At 36.1% G+C, this 12,466-nt stretch overlaps 1 protein-coding gene across 1 annotated transcript; it reads right to left on the bottom strand.

Moving 5' to 3' along the window:
* Positions 1-2,746: 2,746 nt before the first annotated feature.
* On the bottom strand, positions 2,747-8,858 carry LOC145072636 (protein ALWAYS EARLY 3-like). Its single transcript, XM_079019099.1, has 18 exons — positions 8,723-8,858; positions 8,230-8,345; positions 7,403-7,501; positions 7,202-7,264; positions 7,001-7,078; positions 6,744-6,918; positions 6,408-6,646; positions 6,064-6,334; positions 5,906-5,980; positions 5,258-5,823; positions 4,964-5,142; positions 4,584-4,866; positions 4,298-4,483; positions 4,070-4,213; positions 3,848-3,991; positions 3,550-3,771; positions 3,238-3,477; positions 2,747-3,153 (listed from the first exon to the last, which is right to left on the bottom strand). Exons 2-18 carry the CDS (start codon positions 8,326-8,328, stop codon positions 2,989-2,991), a joined length of 3,228 nt encoding a protein of 1,075 aa, XP_078875225.1. The 5' UTR covers positions 8,329-8,345; positions 8,723-8,858; the 3' UTR covers positions 2,747-2,988.
* Positions 8,859-12,466: the final 3,608 nt, after the last annotated feature.

The raw sequence follows: 12,466 nt of genomic DNA, 5'->3' as shown, positions 1-12,466 counted from the left end.
GAAATTTTATACGTACATACATTTTCTAGAAACAAACATTGGTCTTGAAAGAAGGCTACATTTATGCTAGAAGAAAATATAGGATTTTCTAGGAACAAACAAACAACAACAAAACATTTCATTTCATACAAACATTGTCATTTAATACTTATGAAACTCACCAGCTTAAATGTTGATCTACTCTTTCAAAACTACTTGTATGTCCCAGGGATTCAGTAATTACAGGTAACAAATAGCTTTTGAAGAAGGGACGTTGCGGCGCCAGTTTAAATTCATATTTTGGCATCATATTGTAATTGGTTTTGAACATGTACCTTTTAACAATGTAAACTTTCAATTATATATATGATGGTTGTATTGCTTTCTTTACTATGTATTCATTTGTTACGTTACCACATGAAGTCATCCGCCCCCGAACGTTTCCGTCGTTTCGGTTTGGGGGTGTGACAACATAACCCCTTAAGAACCACCCATCCAGGTTTATTACTCTTCTACAACTATCGCTCCAACCTTGCTTTAGTCCCTCAAAACATAAATAAAACTTACTGAAATAAGTTTTCCCATCTGGCATACTATTGATATCGATTTGTATAGTTGATCCAGGGTTTGATCTTCTTATATCCTCACCCTATGACCAAAGCTTTGTATAGTGCTCAATCAGTGTGCCTTCAATTAGCTCAATAGCATGTTTTTTTGCTCTACTACACTGACCCATACTTACATCCTGTGTTCTAAAAGGTGCGTCATGGCGCGCGCCAAGGCGCGCTATGGTGTGAGGCGCGGCTTCGCCATTACGAAAAGCCCCATAACGTTGTTGTTAAGCGTGGCGTGTGGCAAGGCGTGATATGGCGCGTTATAGCGTGTTATAGCGCGTGTTTTTTCGTTTGAGAGACGATTCTTTGCTCTTTGTTATGTCTTTTCTAATCGGAGATACAAGTATTGTGGTTTTTGTTAACTTTTTGTTATTAGTTATTGATCTAACAATTCTAAAAAATAGTTATATTTAATATAAATTTATATTTATGTGGTAATATAATTTTAGATTAATACAAAATCGTCGTCTTACATCACGCCTTGAAAAACATCATGGCTCACCATGGCTCATTAAGCTTGAGGCTTGGCCTTGCCGCCACGCCACGCCTCACGCCATTTAGAACCTTGCTTACATCAATACCAAAAGTCTTTTTCACCTCTTCCCTGAGCATCCTAACACTCATTTTCTGTTTTTGTAAGAACTCAGTTGTGAAATGGTTGTCAATCCAAGCATAGCTAACAAATTGATCCAAGTTTAAATTTTCTTACACAATTATGCTCATCTATGAGGGACTTAATCTGGAAAATGAAGCTCACAGCCTAAGCTTACACTGCCCAGAACAACATTTAACTAAAAGTCTTCTACTGTCATTTTTTTCTAACACAACTAATAACCATTAGTAACAACATAATTATATAACATGTGATTTAACTGTTTTGGACTATCAAATCGCATTTCTAACATAGGTTTTTGTTTTTTCCAATGCACATTTTCATTGTATGTAGTAACCTCGTCAAGATTTACCTCATTGTCTTCCATTTTAAGATATGGATCCTCATGAGGTGGATTGTTTGGGGTTAACTGCACATTTGGGTATAGCTTGCTCAAAAACACATCGTTCATGGACTTAGTCATTGGATTAAAATCAACGTGTTCAAGGTCATCGAGTATATTACCTTGCAATTCATTCAGGTCATTCTGAATAGCTCCCTCAGAATGATTGTCTTCCACACCGCTCCCATCAAGTTGCTCATCGATAATCCATTGATGCACAATCACACTAGATGATCCATGTATACATCCAGGACACAACCAACAGCATACCCAACTTCGATGAAGTCCTGGTAGTCTATTTCAGTAGCTAATATCCTTAATCCATCAGGAAAGTCTACTTCAAGCATACAAAAATAAACATTTACACACCTTTCATTTGCAAATATTTATAGGAACTCAACAAACTCATTCATGTCCATTCCAGTAAAATCAACATCTTCGAACATTTATTCCGCTCCATCCATTACTAATTTCAAGGTTCCTCGTAAAAAACCCAGCAACGTGAAGTTCGATCTTCATGCAAACGGCCATGATATCGACTTTTTATACAAACAGTACAACAAAAAGAGGAAAACAGTTGGATGCGTCTTTATAAAATGTTTTGTATGGCAAGTTCATTAAACAAGAAGGTTACATAGCATCTTAGGTGGATTGATTTTAATGACGTGTATTTAAAATATGGCGACTATGACGGGGTTAACCAACCCACCCCTTCCACTTTGAACTTTGAACAAGATGGCTTTAAGCATAGCTTTTTTAAGGCTTCTTTCCTCTCAAATGCAAAAAATAAAAATAAAGAAAAACAACGAAAACAAAAACAAAAATAACAATATAATATAGTGGCATTTACCCAATGAAAAATCATAGGGCACATATTATATTGCTTCCTATAAATAAGAAGTTTCATAGAGATATTAAGTACATACGGCATCATATAGGTTAATAAGAATAAGAAGTCACGTAAGTTTTTAACGCAACACCTACTAAACTGAAATCTTTTACAAACATAGGTAGCTTAAGTATATATATTAATGGTTAACTGCAACAAGAAGAAGAGAACAAGAACCAAAGTATAATATAGTGGCATTTATGGAACTATAGACTGTTTCCTTCAAGGTATTTTGTTTGTATGTTGATATTTCAATCTATAAAATAAAATAAAAAGGCAAGAAAACAAAGATATATGATTTGCTACATTGTAGATTAGGAATTTAGCAAGTGTGGCTAAATTAAAGCACAAGTTGTTAACACATATATCCAGAACTTGGCTTCTTCTGTATAAACAAGAAGTAATTATTAGCTAGAGAAACAGAATGGGTGTAGTAATAATATTTTATAATATTTAATAATAATAGCAAATTGATAACCAGATACACAAGTCCAAAATTGGATTGGGTTGGCTAAGAAGGAACGAGAGCAAGGATCTGAGTTTTAACTCTTCCCATGCACATTTCAATCTCTCTAAATATCCCAAGGTTTTGAGGGCTTTGTGGATGCAAATTTCTAAAAGCTGAATCCAGCATCTGCACCACATCACCTGGTGGGTATTGTCTCTCTGTACAACTCTGCACAATCATCATCCACAAAACCAATTAAATTAAATACTTCTTCCATTATTTAACATATATTATAAGTAACTACTCACTCACCTGTATCATGTGATACGTAGCAACACAAGACACGATAAGATCAAACGGGATTTTCGCTTCAGTTTCATTCGTTACACGCTTATTATTATATATGTTCCCGTTCGATTGCTCTGAAGATCTGATAGATGATGATGATGACACATGTTCACTCGGGTTTTTTCCCACACCAAGACAATGCAAAACCGCTACCACACTTGACCTAACATTATTATTATGCTCCTCCTTTATTTTAGACATTCCCTGAAAGTAACAACGTTATTAAAATACAAACCAATTAATAATTAACGTTTACACAGATAAAACATCGATTACCTGCAAAGCAGTATGTACAAGTTTATGTGCTTCGTTTCTTGAACTTTTCAAAATTTCAATCACATTAGGTGCCAATTGATTACTGGAAGGAAAGTTGTTGTCATGATTAGAAGTCGTGGGGTCCACAACAGGTCCGGAATTGGGATTAGGTTTTTGCCACGTAGGCATCGCGATTCCTGGGTATGTGTTGCGTCGCCTCAAATTTGCAAGAGCAGAAGCAACCTGATAAGATTATTTGTTAGATTTAAATTTACATTTTGTGAATATATAATATAATTAATTATGAAATAAATGATACCTGATCACTGGCTTCTTTGAGCTGTAATAGGACCATTGCGTATTCCTTTTTGAAGCTTTCGGATACGTTCATGGCGACACCTGTCTCGTTTTTGTGACTTGATAAGCTGTCATTTACAAGCTTAAGCTCCTTCAATATTGCTTCCTAGTAGAATTCATTCAAATCAGAAGAATTAGAAATTTAATTTAATTTATAGAGAAGAAATAATAAAGAAGGAAATACCTTTTTATCAAGAGCACGAGTAAGCTCAGAAAGTGCATGTATATCGGTTTCTCTTGCCTGAATTTGAGAGGCTGCTGCATGCTGATGCTGTGAGATAACAACATTGTCTGCAGCTTTAAGAGGTGCACCAGACCCATTTTGTCCCTAAACAACGTATAATTTTTAATTTTATTAACATATGTTCGGGTTTTTTTTTTTTTTTACAAAAATAATTTTAAGAAAACTAACCAGTCGATGATTCATCAAAGCAATAGTAGGACCCGGTTCGAAATGCTCACTCGAAGTATGCACCAAATGATGATGTGGCAACCTTGGCTCTCCAGAAATCATGGAAAATCTATAAAGGGCACTCATCTCTCTCCTCAGAGCTTCGGGCATGTTATCCAACAGATTCAAAGGCATACAATCAACATCCTTTAAAGAAAAAAAAAAAAAAAAAAGTAGTGTTTTTATTAGTATAAATGTAAAAGATGGGATGATAAGATGATTAGAAAGAATTAAGAAAGAAGATTACCTTGACAAAAGCAACACCTAACTCAGGTCGATCAAACTGAACCCTACATTTATCATTATCAACAGTTAACACACTTCCATCATGAACTTCTCTTAATTCTGGATGAAGAGCAATCACACGTTGACCAACTGACAAAGGTCTTGCCAGGTCAGTTGGTAGTCCTTCCCGGGCCCCACTTCGAAGCTCGGTGTAATGTTCACGTACTGATTCCCGATATTGCCAAAGTTTTCCTCTTTCTTCACGCAAGAAATTTTCCGAGAACCTTCTAGGCTTCCCCAAAGAACTAAAAAAAAATCAAGAAAATGTTAAAGATCTTGAATCTTTATGTATAGACAACACTCAACAGCTGTCAAAAGTCAAAAAGAAAGATATAAAATTACCTTCTTATAACACCCCATTCAACATTGGTTAATCTTGGAATATGCCCTAATCCAACATGGTTTAAATACTCCACAAATTCTCTTTTAGCAAACCATGGATAGTCAATTGCACTATAGAACCACTCATAAGTACACCATCTTCGCACCATAGATGATGAGAGGCAATGAAAAGCCTTTTCCTGTATATTATATTAGTAATTAGTAGTTAGCTCATAGATATCTTTTAAAGGAATGGAATTGGAATCTGAAGAAGCCATGGAATGGAATTGAACAATTCCGAAGCTTGATGATTACCTTCAAGTTGTTTGCCCCTTCTAGGGTTTCAGACTTTGTATTCAACTTCATTTCTCCAGTTTTTGATATTATATTTCGATCCATTTTACGTTTCTTTCGTCTTTTGGATGGCAATTCCACTCCATCAGAAGCTGGAACCACTGCTGTTGATACTGCTGAGTCAGCACCTGTTCTTGAAGTGTTGCTATTTGAAGAAGAATACTCCACAAGTCTTGTGGATTTACTATTTTTCAAAGGAGCATTGACATTGGCATTGGCATTGGAATTGGAATGTAAGAGTTTATCTGTAGGTTTTTCTTCTTCAATGAAAACTTCAAAAGATGTGGACTTGTTTTTTCTTTTCTGTTTTCCTTCAGATAAAGCCTTGTAATCAACTTTTACTTCCCTTCCTGGTTTTGACTTTCCTGATTTAGAAGATTCACCTCTAGGGAACTCATTTGCTACTTTCTCTTTCTCAACTGACACTTTAGTTTTGTGTCTCCGGTTGCTTGTAGAACCAGGTCTTCCAGGGGCATTGTTGTCATTTGTACCCGTTGCTGGCTTATCCTCTTTTAATACAGGTGAATCTGCACACAGAATTTGCACAATCAGAATCATCACAAAGGAATGGAATAGGTCATTCCATTCTATTATCATGTTTAAGTTTACCATCGCCTTTTGATGATTGTATCATCAATGACAAGTCAGCCAATGTTTGTAGTGCATCCAATGCAGAAGTTTCATCTGAACAAATTAGGTGAAAGAATTAGGAGCTGATTCTATTAAACATTTAAGATTGTTTCACATGATTACATTAACAAGAATACCTCTGAAGAGAAGTTTCTTGTTCTTTTTTCTTTTACCCTGTGATGAGTGTTCAATATTTTCATCAAATTTCCCACCCACACCAACAGCAAGTCCTTCTCCTGTGCCACTACACGCTTCCCCACCATCATCAAGGTCATTATCGTCTTTTTGCCCATAAAACTTTCTCCCTTTCTGGTACCCTTCATTTTCAGCTCCTCCACTTCCCGAACTACCCTCAAATAATTCTTCATCAATCAAATTACCATGACGCTTTGTTCTCACTGTATCCAACTGTAAATGGAATTTAATATGTAAAGATTAAAGAAATCATCTAACAAAGAAATAAAAAATTAAAAAAACATACAATTTTTTGTCTGCCCTTCAAAGGAGTGGACTTCATGTGGTATGGGGATTGAGAAACATGTGGAGAGCCTCCTCTTTGTGAAGCTTCAGTTAGTGCCAATGCAGCACCATGTGCCACGTCATCAACCTCTCTCCTTTGACTTCTTTTGTAAGGTGAGAGATAATTTCCAATGTTGTTGTTGTCTCTTCTAGATGAATGATTTATAGGGAAACGGGGTGTCCTTTTCCTAACAGTGCATCCTACATTGTTTTTCAAACTATTAGGAGTTGAAAAAACAAAAGAAATTAAATAATCATATTTGAGGATTTCAATCCAACAATATTTATTAGTTATTACCATCAGATTCCCTTCTCTTCAGTTGTGGCAAACTCCTACCACTTGAGCCAACAAGTAATCTGGAATGTAATTGTTCTTCACCTCCATTTTGTTGAAGCAATCCATGGCTACGTTTTTTAGGCTTGTGAATTGGTTTTGGAATATCATGGCTTTCTTGATCATTATCACTTCCTTCCTGTCAATAAAAGGAAGATGAAATCAAACATTTAGAAGCTAAAGTAGAAGATCACATTCAGAAAAGTGATATATGATCTTACCATGGCATTATAATGATCAGATACCATTGCAATGAACCCAACCACAGAAGCTGTTCCCTCTGGCAAGGATAAATATGCCTGGAAATCACAAGTGTCAAAAAGTTAATCTTCAATCCTGAAAGCTACTATCAGAAGCATTATAAAGTAAATACTCAAGCATGAATGCTTTTTCTAGAGATACTTGAAAATATGAATAATTACCCTATTCATTGTGTAAAGGGCTTCAACCATTTCAGAGTTTCTGGTGCGCACCATTGCAGCCACCTAGATTTCAATGGAAAAACCAAATGCACATAAGCCAATCAGATTCTGAGGTAGATAAGTAGATGTAATTGGTTATGATGATGATAGTTCACCATATAAAGAAGAAGAAGAAGAAGAAGAAGAAGAAGAAGCACATACCTTCTTCCAGTCTTTTCCATATTTTCTATAGGCTTTATAGAAGCGCTCAACCTCTTCATCAGTCCATGGAGATCCTAACATGTCAGAAAGCTTCCTCTTCTGCACAATGGAATTTGGTGTTAAACAGGATCACCAAATTTTCTTGCCAGAATATCATGTCAAGTGAAGAGAAAATTTTAACTGATTTACATTGAATATTCCTTAATCATCAAAGAAATATCAAAAAATAATGAACAAGGAGTCAAGGAAGCATAGCAAACATGTTATAGACCATGCAACTGCCCCATGCTTACTGTATCTTCATACATGTCTCAAACCCAACCAAGAAAAGATATAAACTGTATTTGTAATTGATTAACCAAATTTGAAACTAATATTAATCATGACAAGATACAATATAATATAGAAAACAAAAGATGATGTGGACGATGTGTTTCACTAGAGTACTATATTATATACAGCACAACAGATGCATAATACATATAAAACAAGCATGTGCTTAAGTTTTCCTACAGAGTAAGTTTTCACAGATATGTGGAAGCAAGAATTGTTGATCTGTAAAGATCATCAGCAATAGAAATGTATGATCGTTTACTGTTGTGATAGTAACCGAAAGACTGGAAAAGCCCTCTTGCCAAACAGAATGAGTTCCACTGTGAAAAGCTTTAACCAAATAATTTGTTTTGGGGGAAGGAACCACTGAATAGTAATGTAGTAAATTGAAAACTATAAATAACCAGTTCAATAACAAGACCACTAGGTTCAGAGATTAATGTCGAATAAATTCTTTTTATGAAACTGTGACGTGTTCTATAAGCTATACTCACCTGCCGTCCGGATTTATTGGCAACATTTTTACTGGGAGAGACCTCTACATAGTCGGAATACCGCTTATTTACACTTCTAGACTTTCTTGTTGGCGCCATGAGGAAAGTTGATCTATCTGAAACATATCAGCAGAATTAGATATTTATGTAGCATATCAACTAAGGAAGCTTGTAGAGGTGCAAGAAAACGACAAAGAAACAAGATGTAATGAATCGTTGTTTGAAGGAGACAACGAAATAACGAGGGTTTCCAGAACATTTTAAATTATATGGATGGAATAATAAAATTCGCAGGTAAACACCAATTCTCAAACGGAATTCTTCTGAATTATCTCCATCGAGGATAATGTTGGCCTTCACCAGGACTCCAGCTCTCAAACTCGATTGAGTAGAACGAGTAGGATTCGCTCAGTTAAGCCTAGTTGGTGAAGTTTAGGGTTTATCGTAGCAGAGAAGAAGATGTAGAAATTAGGGCTTTCCGATTGAATTTTACCTTTCTTAATCGAGACCAAGCTTCATTGAAAACCCTTACGATCTCTTATTCCTGTGTTCTTCCTTTTTTGCTTTTGAAATCAAATCTTTGGGGTAACTACAGACTTTCAATCTTCTCCGCTTTATATATATCCTCGAGAGTTCATATTTTCAAGAAACCCTCTCAGAATACGTCTCGTACAGAAAACCCCCTTTATTTCATAAAGAATTTTCATAGCCCCCAAAAGACAAAAAAGGAAAAGAGTAAATTACACAATGATCATTTAGGTTTATAGTTTTCCTTTAAAATGGTCCTTACGAAACTTTTTTCCCTGAGATGGTCCTTAATAAGCAAACATTGCACATAAAAGGCCCCTGTGACTAACTTTGTTAACAGATTCCATTAAATGATTGTGAATGACGAATATACCCTTTGTTTTTGCACACAAATGGTCATCTCTCGATCAATCGATCGATACACAAAACATGGATTTTAGACCTAAAACTTGTCAAATACAAAACAGACTTACCATAAATAAAAACATTGAAACGTGATTGTGAATCAAAAACTTTTCCCTTGAAGATCAGGAATGTTTTGTTCATGTCTAAAGTACATTCTTCCCCATGAACTTGCCTTCTCAAATCTTGTATAATCGCCATTCTTGTTGTTCGTTCCAAGATCAAGATCTCTATAATTCACATAAGCTTCTCTTGGATCTATCGAAACATACTGACCCAAATCCCTTCCAATCCGATTCTAGAATCAGGTGTTTAACAAAAGTTGATTTTGCTTTGAAGTAGTTCAAGAAAGCTGGTTTTCCAGTGAGGAGGAAGGTGGTTGGAACGGTGGTAGGAAATCGGCAATGAACATGACCGATTCCAACACTCTAGCATCAATCATTGCCTCTCTCATGTGCTTTCCAGAAAACGCGATGTCTCCAACAACCCTCCATCTCCCTCCTCTCTTTGTCGTCGACAACATATTAGCATTAGAGAAGTTGGAACCCGACAAACAAGAATCCAACTCCCTTCTATATTCAAATCACTTCAAAAATACCTAAATCACATTCATATCTTTTGATTTTTGAGTTTTTTGTTGTTCTTAGAGTTCTGCAGCTTCTTATTATTCAGATAAGTGGAAGATGATGACTGATCATTCATTTGTAGATTGAGCATAATATCATCTCTTGTTAAACAGAACGCCTTGATTGACATGTATGCTAAATGCGGATCTTTAAACGAGGCACGTAAGGTGTTTAGTGTAAACTAAAAGTTGATATCAAACCTTGTGCAGCATGGTAAAAGAAAGAATCAAAGAGTTGATTCTATTGTGAACACTTACAAAGCACAAAAAAGAACTAAACTTCCTGCGATATTTTATTGATTAATCAAAAAACTGAAACCTACATATCTATTTATACCAAAGATATTAGACTCCTATTACAATACCAAAACTTAGAAAAGCTATTGTATATAATAAAGTTTTCCTAACATAAAACAAACTTTCCTTTTAACCGATTAATCCAACAATCACCCCATTAATCGGTTAAGCCACTCGTTCAAAACATTATCGGTTCCTCTTCGATTAGACCCGCTTCTTCCTTTTCCCATTTAGGACACTCATTTTTATAGTGACCAAGCTCACCACATTTGTAACATCTAAGTGACTTTTATCCCGAACACGTTTATTACCATCTTGACTTCTCTCGAACCCCCGACCTCTTCCCCGGTCACATCCAAAGTCATCCCGATTTAAACGTCCATTGCCACAATGCTTACAAACATGTGATTTTTCCTCACTATCCAACAATAACCCACCTTGAGTGTCCTCCATTTTCTCGGTTCCTCTTATACGTTCCTCGTATGCCTTCAATCTACCAACCGCTTCATCGAATAACATAGAATCTAACTTGAAACATTGCTCTATTGAAGCCGCGATTTGAAGAAACAACTTAGGCATTGAATCTAGTAACCTTTTTACCAAATCAACTTTTTCAAGCTCGTAACCAAGACTCATTGCTTTTGAAGCTAAGCCGGATAATTTCGTCACAAAATCATCAACCGTTTCACCCTCCTTCATGCGCAAACTTTCAAGCTCTCTCTTTAACGTTGCAAGCCGAGTCGTTCTCACCCGATCCACTCCCAAATATCGTGTTTTTAGCCCATCCCACACTTTTTTTGGCTCGGTGTAACTCGCCATTTGCAACACCATGTCTTCGGGTATCGCTTGAAACAAAAAAGAAAGAGCTTGTTTTGACTTCTTTTGATTCGATGCTTCACCTAACGCCTTTGGTACGACCGTCTCCCATATGTCGTGTGCATCCATAATCGACTTGACTTTGAGCGCCCATATCGGATAATTCGTTGGAGTCAAAACCGGAACTTGATACGTCATCGAACCTCCTTATTTAACCAACGACATCCTTTTTTCCTTAACCCCAAATTCTTTAATCAAGTTTGTTCCAAGAGCACTCTTCCACCGGACAACAAGACAAGGTCACGACCACCTTTATCGTCTTCCGTCGCCCACAAAATGAACTAAATCGAAGCCACGAACTTTGACGTCTTCCCGTCCGTTTATTCCGCGACTTTGGTTAGTCTCTCACAAGCCAAAATAAAGAAATCAGGGTTGCTTGTAATCAACCTCGAATCACACCCCTTTCAACGAAACTGCTCTAATACCAAGTGTAAACTAAAAGTTGATATCAAACCTTGTGCAGCAAGGTAAAAGAAAGAAACAAAGAGTTGGTTCTCTTGTGAACACTTACAAAGCACAAAAAAGAGCTAAACTTCCTGCGAAATTTTATTGATTAATCAAAAAACTGAAACCTACATATCTATTTATACTAAAGATATTAGACTCCTATTCCAATAAAAAAACTTAGAAAAGCTAGTGTCTGTAATCAAAGTTTTCCTAACATAAAACAAACTTTCCTTTTAACCGATTAATCCAACAAAATGCCAACAATAGATGTCGTCACTTGTACTTCCATTATCTTTGCTTATAGCATGACTGGAGATGGTGAAACTACTATTACAGTCTTTTCAAATATGCAAAATCCTAGAATTACCCCTGATTCCATTTCCTTCGTTCCAATCCTATCAGCCTACAACCATGGGGGATTACTAAACCAAGGAAAACATTCCTGATAACCTCCATCTGTTCCGTAACACACACAACAAAAAGGCCAAATCTTAGAACTTCCATAGATAAAGAACAAGAACTCACACCACAAAGAAAGTTTTGCTATGATCGGAGTATGGTGGTGGTGGTGAAATTAAGATATATATATATATATATATATATATATATATAGAGAGAGAGAGAGAGAGAGAAAGAGAGAGAGAGAGAGTCTAAGGACCATTTGTGTGCAAAAGAAAAAGGGTATTTTTGTCATTTACAATCACATAATAGAATTTTCTAACAAAGTTAGTCACATGGCCCTTTTGTGTGCACGGTTTGCTTCTTAGGAACTATCTCAGGGAAAAAAATTCGTAAGGACCATTTTAGGGAAAAGCTATAAACCTAAAGGACCATTCGTGTAATTTACTAGGGGTGAGCAAAAAACCGAACCGCAAACAAAAAAAATCGAAAAAACCGCATAAATCAAAACCGAAAAACTGAAACCGAAATGAAAACCGATGGTGCGGTTTTTAGTTTTGCAAAAACCAAAAATACTCGGTGCGGTGCGGTTTCTAGTCTCGCAAAAACCGCAAAAAACCGAACCGCATATGTATGTGTGTGTGTGTGTATATATATATATAT

The sequence above is a fragment of the Lactuca serriola genome, chromosome 9 (genome assembly GCF_051521515.1).
Source record: "Lactuca serriola cultivar US96UC23 chromosome 9, Lser_US96UC23_V15, whole genome shotgun sequence".
NCBI lineage: Eukaryota > Viridiplantae > Streptophyta > Magnoliopsida > Asterales > Asteraceae > Lactuca > Lactuca serriola.
Note: the sequence above shows the minus strand (reverse complement) of the source record. Positions and strands in the feature narration are given on the sequence as shown.